Consider the following 27,319-nt stretch of genomic DNA (forward strand, 5'->3'; position numbering starts at 1 on the left):
AGACATCAGGCCATCTCCCTGTGCCATCTTTCTCTGACCATCTATAGCTGCACTCCAGCCTTCCTGTGTTCCCCTTTGCAGTAGTGCACAGGAATGAGCAAGTCCCTTGCCAGAAAATTTCTGCAGGTGAAGATTTGTTCTGCGGCAGTCACGCTCGTCTTACCCAGTACTTTTCTCTGGATATCTAATATTGTTTGGTCATTTGGAGACAAGTTACTAAGTTAAATAGGCTTTTAGTCTGGCTTTGTTCAGCTGCTCTTAAGCCTTAGTTTTAGGGAATCCTTCTACATGGGCATGCAGTAATGTTACTGGAGCTATCGGAAAGCAGTGACTCCCCGCATCACTGTATAGGCCAGCTCCTGAAGAGCTAATATAAGGAATTTCCTGGTCATTACTTTGAAGTATTTGGGTTTGCTTCCAAAAATTTTATGCGTACTTAAGTTTGATGTTGATTATTCTACAGGTGGACAAAGCATCAGATAGAGAGGAATGAATAAACCTCAATATATGAAGACTAAATATCTCGTGCTATTATTACTTGGCTTCATCAGCTTTTCCGAGATCTAGTCTGCTAGCGGCATCCTCTATTAGACCTGAGCACACACTGGAATTTGTGTCAGTAGTTTGGTGCCCCTGGAAGGCACAGTGTGAAACAAGACCAGAGAAGCATCTGGTTTTATCAGCTGCTTGCTCAATACCAGCTTTCCAGGGCTTGAGGAAATAATGCAACAAATGCAGAAGTGATACAAAATGTGTTCCCTCCCCCCCAGTTTTTCTTACATTCTTAAGAAATTAGCCAAACTAATCTTAGTGCGGCTCTACATTGAGAAGTTGAGTCTAGTTTAAAATTTCCGGTGTTACAGTGGAGTTGTGTCCTTGTGATGGATGGCTTTCAGATTACTGTTGCAGCTCTACAGGTTAAAACTCCACCCAAACTTCTGGTGTAGTACAGAGAATGAAGGTGGAGCACTTGAAGCTTGGCTGACACTTGCTACTGTCCATGCCAGGTTGCAGTCACACTTGTATTTGGTAATGGGAGTGAGACTACTGAAACACATTTTATATGGAAATTGTAAGATATGGCTGAACACACACAGGGTTCAGGTAAGATAAGGAAAAGGCCCTACTATTTTAATGCCTTATGAAGCAACTTGTTTTGAAAGGTAAGAGACTTCTTATGTCTAGAGAGTGGTATTTTGCTGGCAGTTAGCCATGGCTTGGCATTACCAGTGAAAGCAGGTTTGCTGAATGAGGACACATGACTTCTATAGGGTTGTACTTTTTGAAATAACTGCATGTAACTTGTAGTGCTTTATTTTGAGATCAGTGTATTTCTGTGAGGATGTTGTCCTGGTTGCTATATTACTGCTTATGTTTTCAATAATATTTTGCTTTTCCCAAAGGTTTAATATTCTGCAAGAAAGCCTCATCAAACTTGTGGAAGCTTGTAATGACCAGTCGCACAATATGGACCGCTGGCTCAGTAAACTGGAAGCTTCCAACTGGCTGACTCATGTCAAAGAGATACTAACTGCAGCTTGTCTAGCTGCTCAGTGCATTGACAGGTAAATCTTTTTCAGAAAGCCTTGAGTTTTTAATTCACTCATTACAGATTGCTTGTGAAATACCGCTTTTTTCACTTTAAGTATTATAACCGGCCACCATGAACTGGCTTGCTTGTACCCATGCAAGATACTGTTTCATCATGGTTAAGGAATGTTCCTCCAGTAAATCATGCTTGCATTTTCAGAAGTACAAGCCTGAGGGAGGAAGTCTTGACTAAGAATAGGTATTAGATCATCTAGTTAAGGTATAATCCTATGCCTGATGCAGCCAATACAATTTAGTTATTTTTATTGAAGTTTTAGGTTAGAATCGTCATAGAATGGTTTGGGTTGGAAGGGACCTTCAAGATCATCTAGTTCTAACCCCCCTGCCATGGGCAGGGACACCTTCCACTAGACCAGGTTGCTCAAAGCCCCATCCAACCTGGCCTTGAACACTGCCAGGGATGGGGCATCCACAACTTCTCTGGCCAACCTGTTCCAGTCCCTCACCACCCTCACAGTGAAGAGCTTCTTCCTTACATCTAACCTAAATCTACCTTCTTTCAGATTAAAGCCATTAACCCTTGTCCTATCACTACAGGCCCTTGTAGAAAGTCCGTCTGTGGCTTTCTTGTCGGCCCCCTTTAGGTACTGGAAGGCTGCTATAAGGTCTGCCTGGAGCCTTCTCTTCTCCGGGCTGAACCACCCCAACTCTCTCAGCCTGTCCTCATAGGAGAGGGCATTCCAGCCCTCTGATCATCTTAGTGGCCCTCCTCTGGACCCACTCCAACAGGTCCATGTCTGTCCTGTGCTGAGGACCCCAGAGCTGGACGCAGGACTCCAGGTGGGGTCTCACCCGATCGGAGCAGAGGGGCAGAATCCCTTCCCTTGACCTGCTGGCTGCGCTGCTTTGGATGCAGCCCAGGATACGGTTGGCATTCTGGGCTGCAAGGGCATGTTGCTGGGTCACATTGAGCTTCTCATCAACCAACACCTCCAAGTCCTTCTCTCAGGGCTGCTCTCAAGCCATTCTCCACCCAGCCTGTATTTCTGCCCATGTGAAATGCTGTTTGGTAGTGCTAGTAAAGTGAGAACAGAGAGTCTTTTAAAAAAGTCCTTTTTTTTCATCTGAAAGTTTACAATACCTTGCTTCTAGTGATTAAAACAATGGCATTTCCTTGTTTTCCACAAGAAATTGTCCCGTGCTTTTTCCTCTTAAAATTTTTATCCCCATAGTCCTATCTAAGCAATCCTGTTCATCATTTGTAAGTGCTTGTGACCTCTTTTAACCTGACATTTCTTTAATAAATACTGCTGACTTGGCTAACTTGTCCTCAAAATGTCTTCAGACCTCAGCCTGGAGAGCAAAAGCTAGCTGTCAGGTGCCAGGAGGGTTTGTAAGACCAAATGCAGGGGTCTAAATGTGTTTTCTTTGTGGCTCTTGAGCGGTGAAAGCCCTTCTCAAAACTCAGGGAAAACCTCACTTTTCATACCAGCCAGGCAATGTGTTATACAGATACACAAATAGGCTGAAATGCAGTCTCATTGGTAAAACAGAATTACTGCATTAAAATATGAGCTGCTGTGCTTTTTAAAAGCACTGACAGTGCCTACTTAGTTATTGACTGTGCCAGAAAAGGATTGCTCTTGATCAATAGTTTTATCTGTAATTCTTTTCTGCATGTGTATAATGAGAAAGATCAGTGACGAAACTCTTCTGGCTTGTTGGGACAGTGGACAATTTCATCATTTTTAACCTCAGCTTTGCTTTTTCTGTTTACCTGGCACTGTGGCAGGCCAGCTCAGCATTGGTGCCTGGCCCACCTCATTCAGAGGCTGGAGGTCATAGCTGAGCTGACAAGGGTGGTTCAGTTATATTGGCCGTGGGGAGGGAATGGTTGGGCCAGATCTTGCAGCATCTTAAAGGTCTGGGGCCTGAAAGATGAAAGGGGAAATTAGTGTTATCCTGGTGTGCCCCACTGAGGAGTGCATAGGCTTGCAGTTAGCCTTTGCAATTGTGCTTGGCTGTTAAGCAGCCTCTTTATCTGCCACTGCCTGGGGAGAGGGAGAGAGTATCTGAAGATTATCTGTACTGTAGAGGGACTGGGTTTGTTTTAGACATAGGACTATAGACAAAGATGTTGCAATATTCAAGGTAGAGATTTTTATTCTTTTCACATCAAAAAGCGAGTAATGTGTGCAGGGTTACTTGCTTGGTAGATCTTTCTTATCCATGCTTTGCTGCTTAGGTTGGGTCTCTGCACAGAAAGAAATACAACCTGCAGTTAATTTCCTTTTTGAGTGTAAGGATGTGGCAGAAGTGAGACATTGAGTCAAGGTTTGGGAATAGTAAGGGGAATAAACACCATTTAATACCATCCAGTCCTTTCTTCAGGAGTACATGGATGAGATTGTGATACTGTATCCAAACACAGCCTAGGATGGAGGAAGACGGGAGGGAATCGGCTGTCCTGGACAGTCCCTACTGAAGTATGGGGAGTGATACCACATGGGCCCCTAGCAAGGTGCAAAACCTTCCTGCCCCAAACTCTGAGCTCCCTCTGCTCCTCACATTGTTCTGCTGATTCACTTGTGCTGGCTGGTGAATGAGGAGCCTTTGTGCTTGGCTCTTTGACAAGCTTCTCTGCTCAGCACACCAACTCTGCAGCCTTTGTGGAAGCCAAGCTCTGCCATTTCTTTCTTTCTCCCGAACTGGCTTATTGGCTTACTTTTCTTGCAGTAAACCCCAATTAAGGCCCAAATGCAATTAAGCCCAGGTTTGAGCATGAATCTCATAGTATTGTTTTGCAGAGCATCTGAGGGGATGATATGTCTTCATTGCAGTGCTTATGGGAAGATTTCAGAGTGCTTAGCAAAACAATAAATGACACAAGCAAATTTTGAGGTGCATTTCCATGCTATAACTCAAAGAGTTACCAATTCAAAATGGTGAGAACCACAAAGGAGATCTCACTGTGCATCTTCTGTCAACGTGGCAAAGGGTTGGGATTTCCAGAATGCTTAGCAAGGACCTAAGCCTTAAGTGATGCAGAGCTCTGGCTAGTGTTGGTGAGGATCCAGGTGGAGAAGGTGGTATGCTTCTGTGTGGGGTGGGGAGGGAAGAAGGGGTAGAGAGCCAGCAAAACCTCAGCATTGTCAGGGTGGCGACACTGGTGTCCATGGATGTCATGGCATCCATTGGGATGCGTGCATCCTTGGGATGTGTTCTGCTCATTCATATTCTTATTCCTTTCTGCCTTTTTCTTTGACAGGGAAGGTGCATCAGTGTTAGTCCATGGGACTGAAGGAACTGATTCAACACTCCAGGTGACTTCTCTGGCACAGATTATCTTGGATCCAAGGTGCAGGACCATACGTGGCTTTGAATCTCTTGTTGTGAGGGAGTGGCTGCAGGTAAGAAATGCCTATGGACAAAATGGCAATCTATTCTAGCGACAGTTGTATTGAGAAATAGCCTGAGAGGCAGCAAACAGGTTGGGCCTTGTTGCAGCCCTGCTTAGTGTGAATGGCCTTTGTCTTAAGAGCAACATCATTAACTGAGTCATTTGTATCTCTGACACTTTGCGGGGCCTCTGCCTCTTATGGCAGTTTTTTGGTTTGGGGGAGCTGCCTGTTTTGTGTGCTCAGGGTGAACATCTCTTTAGAGAACACTATTCAGACTAAACCACAAAACTTTAGTTCTACTCTTTGTATTTCTGCAGCTAATGCCCTCAGCCTGGTCCTTTGGTGCACCTACACCAGTTTGTTCTTAGTAAAATTCTCTGATCAAATACAGGGCTATTTACATAACCTGAAAAAGGCAGCAAAGTTGGTCATGGTCACTAGCAGTTTGTTACTGGATGCTTGATGAAATTACAGTTGTAGAAAAGAGCAATAATAGCATAGTTGCATGGACAGAACTAGCTCTAAAGTCTGTTTGCTACATGTACTCACATCCCATTACTTTGTGTGTGATGCTTTCTCTGATTCTTATGTATAGGCTGGCCACCCTTTTCAGCAGCGCTGTGCCCAATCAGCCTATTCAAATAGCAAGCAGAAATGGGAGGCCCCAGTGTTTCTCCTCTTTTTGGACTGTGTGTGGCAAATCCTTCGTCAGTTCCCTTGCTCTTTTGAATTCAACGAACAGTTCCTCATTATGCTCTTTGAACATGCTTACGCTTCACAGTTTGGGACTTTCCTGGGAAACAACGAAAATGAAAGGTTGGTGAGGATGCTTGCTTTGAACCCTTTAAATATCTGTATCTGACCAAAAAAAAGTCTCTTGGTTTGAAAAAGGGTGAGGGCGCTTCTGTGGTCTCCGTTAGCACAGGTGAGCGTCTCTTGTTGCAGTTATGTAGGCTGATGCAATGTTAGGGAGTTTGTCCCTCTTACAGGTGGGACTGTGTGACTAAAATTTGTGGCATGGTTAGGGAGTTGAATTAGTCTTCTCCAAGTCCAAGCTAATACCTTAGATTGTCTTTTCTGTTTCCCTGTGTGGCCTTGAAAAATCTCTACCCATCACCGGTTTATATAGTCTCTTACACAGAAACTCTTTCCATAAAAGAATAAATAAACAGCTAGAGTTCAACAATGATGTGAGTCATAGCTGAGGGAAGCAAAATTGTCCGTGCAGGCCTGGAGGAGAAGGTCAAGGCAGTCACAGGCCAAAGCTGGAAAATCTGGTTCTTACCTTGTCAGGGAGGAACATGACTCTGTAACCTGGTGGTCCTGATGCCCCCAGGAAAGGAAAGCTTTGGTTTGTGCATCATCCATTAACTGTTGAAAGTGGAAACTGTGGAAGATGCTCTGTCAGAAGAATCTGCCTCATAGTTACACCTTGGCAAAAGCTTTACTTGTTTGGCTCTGGGCATCACAATTAGGTTTGAGGTCTCTTTGGCCGTGCAGTAGTACAACTTCACCAGAAGGACCAAAAATCCCTCCAGCTGTAACCTGTGACTTGGAGAAACATGAATTGGCAATCTGCACTGGCTGAGGTTCTGAGCAAATGCTATGAGCTCTGAGATGGATGCTTGTGCAACTTTGAAAGAAAGCAGCCAGGACTGCATTCTGCTGGAGTCTACCTTGTCTGGTAATGATAGGCCTGTGCTGAGCTTGCTTACAAGCTTGTGGCATTTAAGGCACTTGAGCAGACCAGCACCTAGCTTCTGAATCCTAGCCTGGGTTAGATGCTGTGCTGTACCGGTGGGGCAGCTCTAGGCATGCCCTGAGTAGGGCTGCTAGGAGTAGCAAACAGGGTGGAGCCCTGGAGGACTGGAGCCTCCCGCAGCAGATGGCAGCTGCCAGAGAGGTTTGGATTCCTGTTTTGAACTCGGCAGTTCTCCTCTCAGGACTCCTGACCCCGGTAAGACCATGTCTGATGGTCTCCTGCTTAACTGAAGACCACTGAATGAGTAGAAGGCAAAAATAGAACTGATATTACAGATAAGGAAAGCAATTTAAAGCTTCCTGTAAACCTCTCTGCCCTTAAAGTAATCCTTGCTTAGAAGAGACTCTTCTGTCTTCTGCAGGGCTGCTGAACTGGTCATCTGCAAAACCAAGTTAGACTTGAAACCAATAAGATGAAATTTGAAAGAGCATTCAATGTTACATGTAATAACCTGCCTGTCACATCTGAACATGTCAGCCTGTGAGCACAGAAAATGTTTGAAGTCTGATGTTAAGCTTGTGCTGTCAGAAGCATTCACAGGGATGGTGAATCTCCTGCCTGGGTGGCAGTTCAATTTGCTAGTGCATACGGAATGAGGTTTGCTAGAATCTAAGGAATAGAGACCCCTGTGTAACTCCTGGAGTTGGGTTTGACCCAGGAAAACAGCAGTGATTTCTCTCTGTGTTTGGATGCTTCCTGCCACTGGAGGGACCTAATCAGACGTGCCCATCGCACAATTCCAGCAATAACACTGCTTTAATGTACTCTGAGAATTGCACTACGATCCTTTCTTGATGCAGACCTACCATACCTTCCAGCTCTATCTTAACACAGGAGTTTAATCCCTTTCAAAACCTGGCAGTCGAACCACTTTGGGGAGGTGACTGATTCTTCATCTGGACAGAAGGCAGCTAGCTTCCACCCAACTTACAAATGTTATTTCCCTGTCTTTTCTTTGAAACTAACTGTAATTGGCCAGGTTGAGTAAATTGCGTTAGGTTTACAGCCTGTGCTGTGTTGGTGAGAGGTATTGAAGGGATTAGCCTGAATTGTCTGAGCTAGCGGCATGTGGAAAAGCTTGTGGCCTTCTAGTCTGCAGGGTTCTGACAAAATGAGTCTTTACAGTACAAAAGTGAAAGCTAACTTGTTCCCCTGGGTTTGTTAGGTCTAAACTGAAGCTGCCGCAAAAGACTATGTCCCTGTGGTCCTGGGTGAACAGGTCTGAAGAGCTGAGCAAATTCCAGAATCCTCTTTTTGAGGCCAACAGCCTTGTCATCTGGCCTTCCGTTGCCCCACAGAGCCTGCAGCTCTGGGAAGGTAAGCCAGGCTTGCTTTTTTTATTACAGGCAATATATATTTTGTGGCTACTTGTAAAGCTTCTTAAGTGTTCACTGCTGTTCTCTGCTCTGTGTTTAGTCTATCTCAGCTGATGGTGATCTCACTCCCTTTGAAATCTGTTCCAGAATATTTTTGGCATGTGCCATCCCCAGAGGCATAAATGCTTTCTCCTTCTAAGGTTTGGTGACATGCCGCTCTTTGCCAGGGAGCCTTACTAGTACCGTTTAACTTCTTAGGCTATATCACTGCAGAAATACTGTGCTAACCTATAGATGTTCTGCAGGCCTCAGGCTTTTTTTCTGTATCAGCCAAGACTTCCCATTCTCTGTTACTGACCATGTTGGCCAGGGTGGTCTCTGTGCAGTAGCTTCCCTGCTGCAGAAAACTTCTCCATCCCATGTATGCTGAAGAGTTAATTACAGTGAAGCAAGCAGGCTGTGATGACAGGGTAGAGGCTGACTATGGATTGGTCTGATCAGTATATGAGAAAAAAGGAATGAAAACCCTTCACTTTTTCTTTATTAACCTTGTTTAATGGAATGGTGAACTTAGAGAGGAGGGTCAGTATTTCTAAATGCTACTTAGCAGGGAGGGTAAGGAAAAAATGCATAAACTGTATGCACATTACTTGAGAGCTGATGGAATATAAATAATGTTTCCTCCTTGTAACAAGAAACCCTTCTCACTTGTGCTGTCTCTGGGCTTTCAGGTGTCTTTCTTCGGTGGAACAGGCCTTCCAAGTTCCTAGACGAAGCCCATGAAGAAATGATCAACATTATAAAATACAACAAGGAACTTCAGGCAAAGGTTAATGCATTGAGGAGGCAGCTAGCACAGTTGCAAACAGCTGATAGGATGCAGGAGAACCTGTGAGTTGGCAGGGCTTTGCCTCAGGTCTTGCCTTTCCAGTCCCCTTTACGTTAAAGACTATACATGGAAAGTGCATGTATTGCAGAGCCCTCTGGGTACAGCTGACCCTCAGTCCTCCCACTGCTGAAACCTTCACTTCACGCTATGTACCTCCCTGCTTTTTGGGAGGGATTTCTGTTTTGTTTACAGAAGACATACACAACTGGGCATAGTGTCCTCTCTTGGCAGCTCTTCTGTCTCGAAATTGAATACAGTGTCAGCAGAAGCTGGAACTCTAACCTCAACCCAACTGTATGGATGACCAGGATGGGCCAAGAGACTGGATGTTTCAGATTTATTTTGGACTTTTTCTGGTTTTGTTGAACTCTCTAAACACTCGGCAGGATTAAAATACAAAGTTATGTACAGATAGGTAAAGGCTTTTTGTCTGAAAGCACCTTTTCTCTCCAAGAGTAAGTAAGGCAGCTTAGTTCTTTAGTTTCCTGGAAAAACTAGAAAATGGTATAATCTAACTACAGGTTCTACCAGTCTATATGATACTCTCAGTAGCCTTCACATCTAACACTTGTTTTTTTGTGTTAAGCATTGGCTTGGGAGCAGTAAGTTGAACACCAAACCAGAGCAAGAAATTTCAGTGCAATACAGAACTGAAGTAGGGATTCTGCTGCTAGTGTTTAAGCCATGACCTTCAGGTGGAATTGTCCCTCGTGGACAAATATCTCCTAAGGAACAGCAAGCTTTTTTTTTTTCATTCTACCTGGAAAACAAAAAGGTTAAGTAGTTGGTGGCGGTGTTCACTTGCAGAACAGTGGCTCAGAGCTGTTCTTTTAACTAGAGCCAAGCTGCCCTCTTGAACCTTCAGACTGTACTGGCTGTTTTTGTACACTTGAACAGGTTCACAGCACTGCTAGGGTGCAAGAGCAGCACTTAATGTACAACTCAACAAAACACTTTTGCTCCACCTGGTGTGCTTTTTCCTCTCATGCTCTTACTACACGTTTTGTGAAACTTCAAAAGCAGAAGTTAGGAGTTGAGGTGATCTAATGTATCAGGTAGCTGCTGCAGATTAAGAGGCCACCACACTACAAAAAATGCTAATAGTTTAGGTCATTTGTAGCTGCTAAAACTGCTTAAAGACTTTAGGGATAAGCTTTTTTTTTCCAAGTAACTTTGTATTTTGTAGCTGATCTTTGTGTTTCTGTGAATGCAGTCTGCTTTTATAAAATCAGAGGTTTTGCTAGAGATTTTTTTTCTCCTTTAAAAAGACACATAAGAGTGGGTCTGAAATATTAACTCACTTAGGCATTCGTTCAGCTTGATTCCATTAGTAGCTGTACATGACTGAGAAGACTTGAATTAACAACAGCACATGTGGCTGGGATTATCTCAAAAGGCGCTTGCTGTTAGCCTATTTCTATTGAAATGAATGGAGCTGTGTTAGGTCAGTGTCGATCTCTTCGGAAACTGTTGAGCTTCCGTGACACTTTATGCTGTTTTGGAATGAAGCTGCCTTTATTTAAAAGCCACTTCACAAAGATAGATATATGTGAAAATGCAGGATCTTTAGTCGTCATAGAAGTATCTGGATAACAATCTGCAAAAATCATGTAACCACTAAATATATTCTAAGAAAAGTTCTATAATCAAGGAGGCTATATAAAATTATGTGATAGTGATTAAGTGCTACCTTAATGCCTTTTGATTCAGTCCTTATTTCCTTAATTATGTTCTTCTCAACTAACCTAAACTTAGTCCTAGAGTCATCTGGCTTAAAAAATAAAAAGATCCCTTTTAAACTATTGTTCACTTAAGGCAGAAGAATTAATTCCCCCCTACTTGTAATACCAGTTTCTTTTTAGGTTTGGAGAGCGACAGTCTCGTTCACTAAATCAAATCTGACATAAAGAATGCTTCTCAGGGTGGCTGGTGATTGGTACCACGTAACAGGGGAGGCACAAGTTGGCCATGCCTTCCACCTCCAAACACTGGCTTCTGGAGCTACCTTCTGGATATATTGCAAATGTAAGCCCTTAAAATTATTGCTCACCCTTTAAGATTATGTCTGTGGGATCTGCATCTGCCTGGGTGTTGTATCCCTATCCAGTTCAGAATTTCTACTGTTCCTGTACATCTAAAATACATTATCACTAGCCAGATGGGAAGGATTCAGAAGGCACTATTTTCCCCATAATAGACTATACATAAAACACACGTAAAGGTTATGTAATTTCCTAACATAGTAATTATATATTGAGCTAAATAATAGAGAAGCAAAGGGGTGGGGTTTTTTTGATCTAATTGCCTGGCTGCTCTAGTCTCTTGTGCAAACTGCAGGCATCTGAGGAAATTGGGCAACCAGCTGTGACAGCTAACAAAAGGCAGAAAATTCTCTCTGAGCTGGCATTTCATCCTTGACTTGTGTTTCAGGACTGAATCCACACCCAAGTGCTGTGTGCTTGCCTTGGCTTAGTGGTAGTGTGGATCACAGCCTTCATGTGAAAATGCTAGTGTTATTCTGAGCAGCCACAGCAGTTTCTTCCCCAGTTCCTCTGCCATGCATCACCTTGTATTCACAGCAAACAGCAGGAGCTGGAGGCTTAAGTTAACCTGCAAATAATCACCTTCATGAGACGTTACCTGGAGCGGTCCAGCAAGGTATTGCACGTGATGGAGTTGAGATGAGATGTGTGGACCCTTGCAGGTCCTCCTGGGAGCAGACAGTTCACAGACCTCTTATGTCAGGCTACTTGTACGTTCTCTTTTAACCTTTTCATTCCCAGTGCTTCCCAGGCTCCAGTCAGGTGGCTACTGGTAATACACACCAGAGCACTCCAGGTCTTTGCTTACCTGCATGTCCATCATATTTAATCACATATTTAATATTGATGATCAACTTGCTTGCTCTTAGAGGGGGGGATGTCTGCTGGACTCTGCCACAAGAAGTCACTGACACCCTGTTTGCAGGTTACTTGTGTCTTCCTGAGCTGTAAGCACTGTGGCAGTGCCCAGCTCTGGCTCTTCAGTCTGACACTGCCTTACGCTCTCGCTGACACCCCTGCTTCTGCTCTTTTGCACATAGCTATTTGTGTAATAAGCTGGACACTGAGGGCTGCCTCCCCCAAACTCTGGGGTTAATCAATGTGGACACTCTGCCATTTACCAAAAAAAAAAAAAAAAAAATAAAAGGGAAAAGGAACTAACTTGCACAGTTTTCGTAAGGGAATATGTACCTTCAATATTTTGATTGTATTGATCTAACTCTTGAATGTGGCGACCAGTTTAAGTGCACTATTGTCCATGTTGCATATGATATAACTTAAATTGCACTGTACAGCATATTGGCGTCTAATGTATGCTTTGCTAAAGCCTTGGAAAGTGCTATCGTGTACAGGTTCCTGTATGAGGGGAAAATGTCTACACTAGCACTCCCTTTTTTTGTAACTGTGTGACATTGAGTAGCACTGTGTGACTTGTGCTATGTATCTGTTAACTAGTACAAATTTAAGTGATGAGTGCACTTCTGTCCAAACATCTGGAATTGCTAATTGGACTTGGCTGCTGCATCAATCTTGATTTATTTTATTTTTTTTTAAACGAAATAAGTAACAGGGCTGGGAGTTGTGTGCTATTGTTAGATGTATGCTGTATGTGTACAGAATCCCAGCCACTGTGGTGTTGAATATATTGCAAAAAAAGTGAGGAAAAACTATCATGGCTCAAATTGCGTAGCCATTTGGGGGGGAGAAAAACAGATACAAAGTGGCTGTAAACTTTGCTGTAGATATGTTGAGAACATAGTAGAAACGTCTGTTCAAATTAAAACCTTGAAGACTCTAAAAAGTTCTTTAATTACAGTGCTGAATCTTCTTTTTTAGTACTGCCTTCACTTTTCATTGGAGGGGGGTGTGTGTGTGACTTGGATGTAAGCTCTTGCCTGAAACTTTCTTTTACAGCTGAACACATGCTGTGATGGTAGAAGAGGGCTTTGTGCTGCAGGGCTGTGTGGAAAGGAGAAGGTTGAGACCCTGAGTCTGTGCATGGCTTGCAGAGCTCTGCTCCCATGATTTTGGTCCTTTGACACCAGCTCTGCACATGATGGATAAACAATTCAATGAGCTAAGATTTTATGCTTGTATTGAACTCTCTAAAGGAAGGCAGATGCCTTCAAGGGGAGAGTGGTTGAGACTGAAGCAAAACCTTGCAAGAAGTCCATCAGTAGACCTGGGGTCACCGTTACCTATTCCTTTTTAAGGGAGGTGGGGTACTTTGGTGTACTTGCCAGGGGAAGGAGCAAAAAAAGGAGAAAGAACTCTTGGGAAACGGAGGCTGTGAGCCATGGAAACTCCTGGATCTCTCCTGGCTGGTGGGTCAGTAGGCTATGAATCATTGGGCTGTGTTTCCCTGCGGCATCATTCGTGGTGTCTGCAACTCCTCTGGAAGGTGAAGAATTTCTGTGGCTTTTGGCATTTCAGCAGATGGAGACTCTGAGTGTGTGTGCTGCCCTGCATTTGTGCTGTGAAGGGTGCTGAAGGTTTTGATGTGAAAAGATTGATATTCAGTCCCTATTTGTGCAAAATGTTTGCAAAAGTCCCAGGTGAAACAGAGTGGGAATACTTTAAAATATTTTTAGCTATAATTAGGCAGCCTGATTTGGTTTAAGCTTGCTTTTTGGATGAGAGGGGAGAAAATAACTATCTGATCAAGTGTTGAAACTTTTTTATTTAACTTTTCTTCTTATGTTTTTATTTGAGCAGGGGTAAGAGGGTATCATTAGTCCAACAGTTTAAAACCAAATACATAAAGGCTGTGGAATACTTGAAAGGATGTAAAGCCATTTGTTGGATTCAAACTACAATTGAGATGCCACTCATGAAAACATGATGCCTTTAAAGAGCTTGTAATGTGCAAACTGGCTGTTCAGGGCAGCTGTGATGGATTTCTTTAGCCCATATCTGGTGTAAAACATGATGTTTTGATTCAATGTGTAGAAACACCTGATGGGAGGGGGTGGAGAAGACAGAGGCAGACTCTGCTTGGTGCCTGGTCTGTGACTCACTTGAACTCTAGCCTGGCTTTCCAAGCCTCCCTTTCTTAAGTCATCTGGCATCAGATCTGTCCCATCTCACCCCTCTCTAACCTGTTGACCAACTTTGATGAGGCTTTGCAGGGTCGGGAGTACGAAGGCGATTGTGTTCCTACAGGTATCCTGAGAAGCGACAGCCTGGCAGGGAATCCCCTTAACCCCTGCAGATGGGATGTCCACAAGCTCCCTTCATTAAATATTGGGTTCCTCTGGCTGGTGGTGACTGTGCAGCATCCAAATCCCAGTATCTTGTACATGCTGTGGCACAAATAGATCTTGAGGAAGCTAAAACTCAGCAGACTGAGACCATTGACATTTCTTTTTTGAAAACCCAAGTGTTTTTGTTTAGTGCCATTGTAGGGTTCTCTTCCATGCTGTCAATTTTTGCCCCCAAGCAGTGAAAGAAAACAATGAGGAGGAACTACTATTGTGCATTGAATGTAACTCAAGGATGCTGGACTGTGTTGGGTTTCTCACAGTTTATCCTGCTGTGTAAATGTCAAGACAAGCCTGTGGTATTTGTCTTTCAGAGCTGGAGACTATGACCCTTTGATGTTCTGTTGCAAGAGTGTTGGTGATGGCTTTAGATTACATTATCTGATGCTGCAGGTCTCCCTAATGGAGGGTTTACTCTTAATGCTCAGAATCTCATCCCTCCTCTGCCTCCTTAAAGTACTGGCAGACAACCCGGCCATTGCACAGAAGAGGAGAAAACCTGTTTCTCATATAAATATTGGGGGGGGGGGGTTGGACAATTTTTGGTTGCTGATCTAGTGAGCAAAACTTTTGCTTGGGATAAAAGACATAAAGTTGCTGTTGAATTTCTATGGGAATTCACCAAGTTGGTCACATAAATTCAGTGTTTGCTCCTGCTGCTTTTTAGGGAGAAGGTACTTCTGTGCTTGTTTACACAAAACGAGTTGAAGCTCACTCTTCTTTTTACTGCTATTTACCTTTTAGCCAGTCCTAAGCATCGTGGGTCATGGCTGTGCAGGTAGGGCACTCTGCTGTAAATGCTGAAGGCTTTTATGTTGCTGTGCAGTGTGCGGGAAGGCTGTAGCTCGCCAAATGAGGGATACCGTAAGAACAAAATGTCCATTAAATGGACTGTTTGACTTACTGTGGTAAAATGCATGTTATATCAGTCTTAAAGACACTGGGCGTAGTTATTAAAATCAGCTTTATTACAGCTTGTATGGTTAGGCCCTAACAGTTTACGGGAACTGTTATTGCATATAGAGGATTAATTTGGTTCATAGCTGTACGACAGTGCCAACAGCAATATTCCCTTTGAACTATAGGATGAAAAATATAGAACACATTGCTTATTTGTTCAGGGGGCTGATTGCTGCACCCCAGCTCTGTGTAATTTTGAGTACTTAATCTCAGTAGCTAAAAGCTGATTCATTACTTGCTAAAGTCTCAAGCAGAAGCTAGTGGACTGGATCATTCATGCTCATTTAAAGAGAGGGGCATAATTACAGCCCCTAGTCTTAGAGCTTGCCAGAGGCTGTCTCCCCAGCCACGTCCAGCTCCAGGAGTTTCTAGCACCTACTTTGTCAGGCAGCGCGTCATGTACCTGGGATGGCCTTTTTTGAAATTGCTCTGATGATCTGAGCTTGACACGTGCGTCTAGGATGTAAATCTTCACACAAGGAACATGTGTGGGAGGAGGAGAGCCTTCTGCGAGGAGGTGGATAGTCAAGTGTCCAGTGGGAAGTGTCTTGGGAAGATGCTGATCCAGGGTTTGCACTAGGCGCATCCCAATCAGTAGTGGTACCATACAGGGTAATAGTTTCAGGGTTGAAGGGTGTTGCCTGGGATCGGTGTGTGGAGGAAAAAAGGTTGTCAGCCTTTTGGCAAGCAGATAATTCAAAAGTACAAGAGATACAGAAAATTTGCTCCCTGGTGTCTCTTTCCTGACATGTATTAACTTGTTGAGATGCCGCAGCAAGGTAAGCGCAACATTTCTACAGGGTTTTCTCTGTTTTAGCCATTTCCTTTTGACTTGTAATTCCTTGATGCTATGAAATAAAAACTTCCTTGTCAAAAACTTTCTGGCAGTTATAAGGGTTGTTTCAGAGTTAAGGGGGTTTTCTTGAGCACAGAACTGCTTGCCTTTTGTGTACTGTGCTTCATCTCATCAGCTGCCATTTTTTGTGGTGCTTAGAGCATCTAAGCTACCATGGCCATATCCTCTGTGGTTGTGGAGTCTTGAAGCCTGTGTTTACCAGTGGGTTAGATGTGGTGTAGGAACAGCTTTGAGTAAGTGCAGTGCTTGGTACACTAGACAGAGACCTACACTTGACCTGAACCTCTTCTCCCTGAAGCCCTGATGACACTGCTGCTAGAGTGAAGAGAATTCTGTCCATTTCTTATTTAATCAGCTGTTTCAGGGAGAAAAAAGACATTTGGACTACGGTGGGGTAAGTACAGGACTCTGGTTTCTATATTTCCATAGGTTTGGGGCGGGGGGGTGGGGGTGTAGAAAAAGCTATGCCCTGCTGGGAAAAAAGCTTTCCTCCACAGATCCTTAAGGGACACTTGCACAACATAAAATACATAAAGTATTTTGGCTGTGTTGCCAGCAGTTGGCAAGGCTGTCATTCCACAATGGGGAAGGCTTTGGTAATGCTGAATTAAAATGCTGCTGTTCTCCACCTCTTTTTTTCCTCCTCACTTGTGCTGGTCCAGCTATTTGTGATTCCATGTGGCACATTGGTTTAGAAAAATAAGTAACCCATCCAAAAGGGAAAAGCCCTGCAGCCTGAGTTGGCATCTGTGGTGTTAAACGTTGCAATTGTGCTTTTAATAATTAAGTCACAGGGAAGATGTGTAAGGTGAAAACCAATGCAGCTTAATGAGCTGTCGTCTACGGCTCTGTCACGGCAGCTGGAGCCTCATGTAAACTGGAAGGACAATTGATTTTTTTATTTATTTATTTATTAATTTTTTAGGCACTGGACTGGGGTTTGGGAGACTGAAGTCCTGGTCCTACCACTGCCACGGGTTGCTGGTGTCATCTCAAGTGAGTTACTTCATCTGCATCAGTCTTGACCAAAGAAACGCATTTTGTGAGTAAGTCCAGGCAAAATTCTCTGTTCTCATGTGCCTCTTGTGTGTTTACTGTTTGGGACAGATATTGCTTGGCTATTGTACAGCTTAGATCAAAGCTCTAGGTACTAACCTGGGTCTGAGCTATCAAACATGTAGCATTTCCTACTGTAGCTTTCTGCCTTTGCTTAAAGGGGTGAAGAGGGGGCATACCTCAGTCCTCGCCCACTACTAATGTTACAGAAAGCCATGCACTTAGCATCTGTGTGATCGTCAACAGCACTAAAAATATGTGGTCTACAGAAATACCATGCGCTGTGGGCATGAGCCTTGTACCGTGCAGAGCAGCAAACCAAAGGGATAGCACATCTCTATGGCAAGAGCTCTGTTGTGTCTCCAGGTGGAAGGCTGGGAAGAGCTGGTTTTGCTCAGCTATCCAAGCACAGCAGGTTGCGAGGAAGGTGTGCAAATTCAGCAAGTGGGCAGAGGGGGAGCAGGGGTGAGATCATGAAAACCCCGTAAGTAAGAGGAGGTGGGAGGGAGATTAAGCCTGAGGCTCTGGGAGAGAGGCTGTTGCAGAGAGCTTTGAACCAGAGGAGCACTTCTGGATGCTACATGGAAAAGGAGAGGAAGAAGGTGGCTGCATGAAGCAGAGTGAGGAGAGTGACATGAGCACTCTTGGAGCCGTCAGCTCCATGGCACTGTGCTGTCTATGAGAGGATGGATGGTTCTCATCTGCTGCTGGACACTCCCAACAGCAGCAGTCATTCCAAGTAACCCTGGTCCCTGCCCTGGCCCTCTTGGCAGTGCTACACACAAGTCCCAGCTCAGAAGAGTGCCTCACCACACGCTGTGCAAAAGATGCTCTGGAGTTTGCCAGTTTACTGTGTTTTAATAATTTGCCCCTCTTAGAAGTAGGGAATGGTCTGTATACTGCCATTGCTTGGGCTTGCATTGTACCCGAGTGACACCATGTTAAAATTGTTGCTGGTTTGGAACTGTTGTGGGGGGAAGAAAAGAAATGGGATTAAGTACTGAAGAGTTGGGTCCCTTAGGGGCTGTCTGCATACATTGCTCTCCAAATGAGGACCACCCTTAAATCTGTAATTCAGCTGCTGTTAGAAGATGGCACCTCCTGTATGAGTGAGGAAGACAGTGTTGTGCTATAAGGGTCAAGCTGTCCCCCTTCCTGAGTTAAAATCAACCTTTTGCTGTCCCGTCTCCCTTTCTTTAGCTCCCTGGATTTCTTTCTGATGAGAATGTTGCCTCAACACCTGGCTCAGATCTGACTTTCCCTTCCCTGTTGTGATGGCCTTGAGAGGCAGAGCAGCTTGTTGGAACATGTCCTACTCTCTTCCCCTTGGCTCTTCTTACTTGCATTTCCAATATTCCCCTGTTAGTGTGTTTCTGAACTTCAGACTGGCTTTTCTTGTTTGCAGTCTCTAGGACATGGATTTAAAAAACAAACAAAAAAGCCCAAACCCACAAAACCTTAAAATCCAGATACCATGATAAATATAAAACATATAAGCTTCTCAGTACTTTTAACCCTTCCTCTCTCCCTGGAGCACTTTTTGGGGCACCTTTTGTTATGCACAGAGACTGTGTGAGCAGGATACACACAAGTGAGGACTAGTGAGCTACAAGGCTGTGCTGACCACTGAGAAAGACACCTGAAGTGTCTTTGCTGCCCAGACAGGCACTCATCGGGTGGGAGGGTTGGCCTCGGCTGCTAGCTGGAATGGAACATCTGTGCTGCTGAGATGCCATCACTGATCTGGGGTTGGGTTTTCTCCCCTCTAGGGTTTTCTGCCTTCCCACGTTGAGGTTTTTCCTCTTGCATGTTTGAGCAGCTACCTATCACATCTCGACAAGCCTACCTCTGTCCTCGGTTTTACCTTTCTTATCTTGCAGGGCTCTGTGTTCTCACAGTTTGGCAATCTCCTCTGCTGTCGGAGGCAGGGTTATCCAGCTGGGCCGTATCAGGGAGGCCTTGGATCACAGCTGAACCTGGAGGACGGGGCAGTTTCAGGGCCAGCTTGCTGCAAGCTCTGTCTACCTTGTGTTTGTGCCAGTTTAACTCTCCAGATTGTTGCCTCGGTACTGGAGGAGGCAACTGGGTTATTAAATCACTTCTGCTTCTTTGTCAGTCTGGGGGATCTGCCATCCTGGCACAATACTGGTGTAGAAGAGAACTTTACACTGAGTCAGACTGGCAGGTACAGTTAAAACCACTGGTGAGCAATTTCAGGTGCTCCATGCTTCATCCTTCTCAAGCAGAAAAAGCCCTTTTGCTCAACTGCATGTGTATATCAGGGCCCTGGAGACAACAGGATCTTTTCTTTCTACCTCTGCAGCACACCAGCAGAGGTCTGTTTGCCCTCACTGCAAGGCTGGATCCATGGTGTCCTTCCTGAGAGCAGCCATGGAGTTACGCTAGAGGCTCTGCTCTTCCCTTTTCTTTCATTTGTTGGCAGACTCCTCAGCCTGGAAACATGACTGCTGAGGTGATGATATGATGGAGGTCTAAGGTATATTGGCATGGAGAAGGTAAGGAACAACAATTTGCTCTGCCTCATACAAGAATTAAGGTGTACCAGATGAAATTATCAGGTGGCACTTGAAACAAAAGAAGGTGCTGTTTTGGCAGGTTGTATGGTTCAGCTGGGGAGCTTATGGCTGTGGGACATCATAGATGGCAAACATGGTATGGGCTCAAAAAGCAGCTAAACATGGAAAAGAAAAATCCATTGAGGGTTATTTATCACAAAGACATCAGCTGTGATTCAAAGTCCCTGAGCAATAAGGTATCAGGATGCCAGGGAAGTATAGCTGTTAGATTTTCCTCCATGTGCTGTGCCCTCGCTGGCTGCTGGTAGCCTTTGAGACAGCATGCAGGATTCAGATGACCCTTTAGTTTGACTCAGTTGGCTGAAGCTACTGCAGAGTCTATAGCAGATGGAGTGATACTGCTGATACTTCCATAGCTTTGCTTCCCCAGGGGCTTTAAATGCATTTTTCGAGGCTCTGCAGTCGAACAAGAGAGTTCTTTGTGTTTATTTTCCTACTGTAGCTTTCCCTCTTTTAAAGAGAGACAGCTGGTTTTGTGAATGGTACTTAACAGTTCTTTCAAACTCAATTAGGCACTTGGGAGCCAGGAGTTGCAAGCACTCGGCTTCTATAGCGAGCAAAGGATTTTCCCCCCTGCAGCTTCTGTTATACCATCATTTCCAAGATGTCCACACTCTGTGAGCTGAGGTTTTAAAAACTGGCCATTTGTTAGTGTCTGAAAGCCTTGGAAATAGTGGCCAGTCCTGCTTGCTTTGCTCTCCTAACTTTGAAATGCTCTGAAACAATTTAATTCATCACTTCCCTTTTAATCAAGGAGAAAGAAAAAAAAATCAGGCTCTGTCCCAACCCTGAACTGACTTGAATCTTGTGTCTACAACAAATGCCAGGGATTTTTTTGGCAGGCTTGACAACAAACCATTCTTGCATTTGAAATGGCTGGACAGTGAAACTAAAGTGCTTTTACCTTTTGTATAAGTGCATATCAGGGCGCAGTGTTTTGTGCAGGGTCTGCTGCTCATGCCCTGTAGCTGTGCCCACGTACTGCCCAGCCAGGCATTAAGTGATGTGATTAACAGCTGTCACATGTGGTTGACTCTGCCTCTGATCTCCAGGCTGGGGAGATCTGTGTGTGCAGTGGAGGGTTTTATTTTGCTAGCAGAGCTCTGTGAAAGGTTTCCCTCCCAGGAAATTGTTTCTGATACTTTAATGTTGGTCTTTGTCCTGACTGAAAATTAAGACCTCAAAAAAAAAAGTATACACGCATATTTTTCTATGACACTTTTTTCTTGATTTAGTTAAGCTTGCCAGAGTATTTCCTTTAGGTACCTTTAACAAAAGCATTTTAAAATTTCAGGATTCCTTTTTGGGCTGCTGAGCTAAAGGTTCCAGCTCACTGAGCTGTATGCTCAGAGGGGCCTGGGATACTTTATATGTTGTATTTTCATGCTCTGGACTCCTGCCCAGACAACGTCTCCCAAGAGCAGGACACTGCCATGAGAAACAGAGCTGAGCTGGTTTAATGCAAGCATGTAAGAATGACCATGCTGGTCAGAGCGAAAGTATAAGCATCTCCATGCTTGGTCTCCAGCAACCATCATCAGTGGATATTTAAGGAGAGAATATAGGGAATGGGATATTTCCCAGACTGCACTCATAAGCGGTTCAATGACTTCTTGAGACAGAAGTTATATCTGGATTGTCATGTTTAACACTCACTATGGAGCTATCTTCTGCAAATTGTCTCTTGAATCCATGTTCCCTTTGGGACTTGGTGATCAAGCACTTGGTTCTCCTATTTATTTTGGAAAGGCTACAAATGTATGGCACCCAAAGCTGCAGTCCCAGCAGGCAAACAGTGGCCTGAAGTCATGCAACTAAATGCTGGTGTGACTTGAAACACTTTGGATTTAGTTCAAGAAAATGCTGACTTTTGATTAAGGGGAATGAAAAGAAAATTGAATGATTTAGGCAAAAACCCCCTTATTGCCCCAAGGACTTTTTTTTTTTTTCTGAGATTGCTCTTTCTGTGGATGGAAAATTCCCAACCTGCTTGAGTTGGCAAGCTCTTGTTTTTAGCTAAAGCATATGCTGATATATGTTTGTATCTTGCTCCAACAAAAAGCTGTGGAAAAATAAAGAGCTGAAGACAGCCTGCAGTTCCCTTCCCCATTCTGACAGTCCTCATTCTGCCAGTGGGGGTGATGGAAAAATGTCAATTACAGTTCAGTCTGCAGGAATGACAGCAAAATGATACTAATTAAAAAAAGAAATATAGAATTCCAGCTCTACTACCTGTCCTACAGGGAACTTCACTGTAAATGCAGAAAGATCCTGAAAAGTTCATCTACAGCACCCAGTGCCTGAAACACATCAAATAAGGAATAAACTGCCTTTATTTCAATAAAAGCACTATTAAACTTCAAAAGCAAGGTTTTTAAACTCATCATCCTAGATTATAAAGATTATCTAATAATTTTATATGGAAAATGAAATTCTTAAATGCTTTTGCCTCTCCCTAGCTCATAACACAATGCCTTATTACCCTCAAGCAAAGGCAAGAAATTCTTAAGCCGATTTTTCACTGACACTCTGCATGCTGCTGCTGGCTGCTCTGCTCAATCTTAACAGCTGTGAGAGGCTGCTGAGTCTGTGGGAAAGGTGTCTGCCTGTTCTTGGACGCATCAAGCATGCTCCTAGCACTTGATAAATGATTTTGCAGCTGTGGTAACAGCTCCGCTTTGCAGAGATGGCCATTTTGGATTTCATTTTAAATGCATTTTAACTTTCCTGTCCTGAAGTTTCCCTCCAAGGTCTTCTGCCAAAAGTCAGCTTTATTTTAGAGTGAAAGTTTTGAGGTTAATTGAACAGGGCATTTCGGAGATGAGGGATTTAAGTCCATGAGACCTTGCAAATTTCATGAAATGCACTGATACGTTTTTAGCAGGCTTTTCTCAGGTCAATTCATGGAGGCTACGCTCTTCAAGACCGATGAAACCCAGTGGTTCCCTGGACTGTAATGAGCTACACTGAGCAGTTGCGCATCTACTCCCAGATCTGGCAAGTTACAGATTTTACAGGGTTTGAGCCCTTGACAGGGAAGCTTTACATTACATTATCAGATGAAACCTGAGTCCTTTTCATAAACCCACTATTTATTCTCCAAAGTCTGTTTAACAAGTGTGTTCAGTAAATAGAGTTGGGAAAGTGGCTTTAACTTGATTACAGGGGTTTTCCTCCTCTGCTTTGTTCCCTTGCAGAAAATGACCCTGATGAACAGCACGTCCCCTCAGGCTGTAACTGGCCTCAACCAACCCTACCTGAGGCTGCTTCTTAGCCAGCTGTAGCAGTGGGAAGAGAGGAGGAAGAAACAATGACACAGGACTCATGAACATCTGAATATTTCACAGTAAACTGTTTTCTGAGTATTCAGTGTTTCAAGGCTGCTATCTGGTGTTCGAGTTTCCATCTCTTGGGCAAATGGAGGTGATCTTCTGCCCTTCTTGTCCCAGAGTGCCCCGCTTGGTCAGTGCTGTGATTTCTTCCCCTGTAGTGTCCAATATTTGCTTCTGCCATGTTGCTGAACTTAACCTTTTCTTACCACAAGAGTGCAGGAGGTGGGTTCTTCTCTATGTGGCAATACTGTTTCTGCTGATTACAGAGGCTGGTTTGCACTGACTAGTGAAAGAGTCCAGAGAGACGGTGTCTATGGGGAGCCCTGTGATGTCATCCTTGCACAAAGATGGCATCATCAGCTCTGCTGCTGTAAGGTAGTGGATGCCCTTGTTGCTCCTGTCCAGCTGTCTGTGAGGAAGGGTGCAGAACCTTTCCTACTCAATAAATGTAGATTGTAATTATAAAAGAGTGTATTTTTTGCCCTATTCATCTGACTGACACCTGTGTGTTTACCGGGTAAAAAGACTGTGTATGTTGATGCATTTATCAAGAAATTCTAATCCATCAGCACTCCAAGGAGAGTAAACCACCACACAGATCATGTTAGACCACTCCTTTTGGATCAGATGGTCACTTCCCATTTTCTTGGTTTCTGAGCTTCTTAGGAAGATGCATCATTGCATTGACAGTGAACCCAAGTTACAAAAACTGTGGCACAAAGATGTTTTTCCAAAACATTCTGGCTTGCATTCTGTGGCTTCCAAACCTTCTCTCCAGCATCAAGGGATCCACCCACCCATACACAAATGTTGCTGGAGTGGCCTGCTTCCACTTAGCTGAGTGTCCCAACAACTGCAGTGGTTGCCTCTGAGTGGTGCAGCAGATGCTGCCAGCCTCAGATGGACACTGTTTGGATTGGAAAGTTCCACTGAAGTCTCCCCTTTCTCATGGGGCTTGAAACCTCGCTGTGTTTTCAGGTGTGCGCTAGCTCAGGTATGCACTGAACAAGCCAGCTATTGCCATGGAAGGCCAGATCCAGATGAACCTTGACAGAGGAGGACAACTAAATTTATTGCATTAATGACCATTGTTCTTTGTGGTGTGTGATAAACCTGCTGTGAGGCTTTGTCTGAATTTTTAAGGTAGTCTGGTTTTCACGTCTCGCAGGGTACATTCCTTAACGCTTACTGTGTTGCAGCATCTGCTCACCCCAAAGAACTGTATGAGCTTGTTTTCATATCAGGTTGTGTGTTGTTTAGAAGGATAGAGACCTTTAGGAAAGTAGGCCATGATTTACTGGACAGAGAAGACCTAACTATGAACAAAATCTCTTCTGCTGGCCTGAGAGCTTGTCCTGGTTTCAGCTGGGATAGAGTTAACTGTCTTCCTAGTAGCTGGTACAGTGCTATGTTTTGAGTTCAGTATGTGAAGAATGTTGATAACACTGATGTTTTCAGTTGTTGCCCAGTAGTGTTTAGACTAGAGTCAAGGATTTTTCAGCTTCTCTTGCCCAGCCAGGGCACCTGACCCAAACTGGCCAACAGTGTATTCCATACCATGTGACGTCCCATCCAGTTTAGGAACTGGGAAGGGGGGGCAGGGATTCGCCGCTCAGGGACTGGCTGGGTGTCGGTCGGCGGGTGGTGAGCAATTGCCCTGTGCATCATTTGTACATTCCAATCCTTTTATTACTACTGTTGTCATTTTATTAGTATTATCATTATTAGTTTATTCTTTTCTGTTCTATTAAACCGTTCTTATCTCAACCCAGGAGTTTTACTTCTTTTTCCTGATTTTCTCCCCCATCCCACTGGATGGGGGGGGAGTAAGTGAGTGGCTGCGTGGTGCTTAGTTGCTGGCTGGGGTTAAACCACGACAGAGCTGTTTTATACACTGCTCCTGCTTAGACTGGAAACTGCTACTTGGCATTAGCTGCACTAATTATGCATCTTGTTTCCATAGACTAATTGAAATGAACACCTGTGTGGAAACCTGCACTGCCAAGGCCAGTAAGGAAGGAAGAAAAATGGATGGTGTGTGCACCCCAGACACTGTTAGCGGATCTAGCTCTGCAAAAACAACTGCTGAGGGTATATAACACTTCCATTCTGCCTTTGGTTTTGGCTGTGGTTACTCATGTTTGTTACAGGATGAACGTATTTGGCCTTTATAGAAGCTGTTGAAGGGCAGGGACATTGGTTGGGACTTACTGTTTCTGTTCTGAGCCTTCCATGTGACGTTTTCAGTGTGCTACAGGAGCTCTGCTGGAAAAAAGGGGAAAGTCAGCAAAAGAGAAGCGAGAGTCTCTTTGAATTAAAGCACCTGCCTGCCCCGTGTGAGCTCTGTGTATCCACTCCGAGGTGTGAAAACCCTGCTTAAGGGCAAGCATCCACTTGCTGTGGATTTCTTAGCAACACCATGGCCTCTGCACAGGCAGGCGTTCATGAAGGGTATGACTTAGGGCCTGATTTTTCCCTGCCTGGCTTGTTACCTATACATGCAAATATCTCAAATCATTGTTCTTCTATTTGGGATGTATCCTTCATCCATTTTGTTTGCTTAGATGTGAAGCTGCAAGACAGTGGGTAAATGGACATGTATAGGAAAGTTTTCAGGGAAATGAAGCAGTTTCCTTCCCCGAAATAACAAACGCATCTCTTTCCAAGATCTAGGAATTCCTACTAGCTGGTTGCAGTGCAGGTCAGGGCTTCTTGAGGATTGTATAACCTTCAAAATTTGAATCAGTTGCTTTTTTCGGTACATTCTCAGGATTAACAACTGTTCCCTCATTTTATATGTTTCTTGGATATTTGATTTATTTTTATAATTCTTATGGGTGACACCAGAACTGGAGGATCAATCTATATGCAAACAGAGCTAACCTGCAAAGGCTTCAGAGCTGCAGAAGTAGCAAGCAAGGGGAAGAGATTCAGATGCTAAATCTGAAGAGAGGAGGCCATTAAGCCTCTTTGCCCTGAGACAGGATCCACTAAATGTACATCTTTGCTGATAGGGCTTACCTAACCTGGTCTTAAATCTCTTAGCAACGGAAACTCTGCTCCCTCCCAAAGTGATCTCTTGCAGGACTTTTACAGCTAAAAGTTTGTCCTAATGAATAATCTTGCTGCTATTTGAGTATGTGGCTTCAAAAATCAATATATTTGGGGTTTTTTTGTTGTTGTGGTGGTGGTGGTGCTTTGCACCATAAGATTGGCCCCTTGTCTCCTCCAGCCACTTCTGTTCTTCACAGAACTATCTTTGTTCCCTTCCCCTTTTCCCAGGTTTTTTTGATAATTCTGATTGCTCTGGACTGTCATTAATTGTAAAACCCATCACCATGAGGGTGGAAATTAGCACTGTGGATATAAAAGAAACTAGATAAATTATCTGCCATCAGTGCATTAGCAGTATTCATGTGTCTCACATTGCGGTGGAGAAACATCTGTCTCGAAGGGGAGCTGCCATTGCAGGATTGCTATCCTGTGTTCACAAAAAGATGTTGATTATAAGAAGGCAGCAACACAAAAGCATCTGGGGAGCACTGAAGGCTTTATCTTTATTCTTTATTGTACATTACAGTACAAGATGCTGTATGCTCCCCTTATGTAGAGAAATGTGACTGCAGCTACTGCAGTCCCTAAGATGTGTGCACCCAGCACCAGAGTAAAACCTGCTGCAGAAACTCCTGCTTTCTCTGACCAGCCTGCCTGGAGAAAATGTTATATTTCAGGCAGTGATCTTACACAGAGTGTTGAACAGCCAGGCTGAAAGATGCTCTCAGCAGATGCATGCCTCCTTCTCAGCCTACCTGAAGGGCTAACACCTGTGTTTTCACTTTGCAGGAGCTCACAAGAACTGGAATGATGCCAGATGAATGATCTTAAAAACAAGGCATCCATGGTTCACACAGTCCTTCACGTCTAATTTAAAAAAAAAAAAAAAAAAAAAAGACAAGGCAAATCTAATTGAACCAAAAAGCATCGAGCTCATTCTTTTAATTAAAAAGGATGACTTTTAATAAAATCTTCCCCATCTATTCTCCTCCAAGGAAATGACAATCCAGTGTGACACACGTTTGGGTGCAAAAGCAATGCCAGTCGCTCACAGAGGGAAGATTACAACTGACTTTGATTGGTATGAGATTCTCCTTTGCCTGCCAACACAATGTGACACCTTCTTGTGCACAAGCACAGCCTGTCAGATTGGTTGGGGATGATGAACATCAGGGTTAAACAGTGCAGTGCCACAGGGAGAAGATGTTTCTTCTTTTCACATTCTGTGTGGCTGAGCTGTCAT

General features: G+C 44.0%; 1 protein-coding gene across 2 annotated transcripts in view; it reads left to right on the forward strand.

Annotated features, from left to right (window-relative positions):
• MTMR9 (myotubularin related protein 9) overlaps positions 1–27,037 on the forward strand; it is a 42,062-nt gene extending 15,025 nt beyond the window's left edge. Inside the window, exons 6-14 of one of the 2 annotated variants that reach the window (XM_069805552.1) lie at positions 1,404–1,565; positions 4,820–4,961; positions 5,548–5,768; positions 7,880–8,031; positions 8,762–8,921; positions 12,876–17,079; positions 19,417–23,244; positions 24,986–25,113; positions 26,866–27,037. In XM_069805552.1, the coding sequence (XP_069661653.1) occupies positions 1,404–1,565; positions 4,820–4,961; positions 5,548–5,768; positions 7,880–8,031; positions 8,762–8,921; positions 12,876–12,879 (841 nt within the window). In that variant the 3' untranslated portion in view covers positions 12,880–17,079; positions 19,417–23,244; positions 24,986–25,113; positions 26,866–27,037. Of the gene's footprint in view, positions 1–1,403; positions 1,566–4,819; positions 4,962–5,547; positions 5,769–7,879; positions 8,032–8,761; positions 8,922–9,111; positions 12,772–12,875; positions 17,080–19,416; positions 23,245–24,985; positions 25,114–26,865 lie in introns of those variants that run through there. The other variant, XM_069805551.1, reaches the window with a different exon arrangement.
• Positions 27,038–27,319: the final 282 nt, after the last annotated feature.

Source organism: Haliaeetus albicilla, chromosome 18 (assembly GCF_947461875.1).
Source record: "Haliaeetus albicilla chromosome 18, bHalAlb1.1, whole genome shotgun sequence".
In the NCBI taxonomy this organism is placed as follows: domain Eukaryota; kingdom Metazoa; phylum Chordata; class Aves; order Accipitriformes; family Accipitridae; genus Haliaeetus; species Haliaeetus albicilla.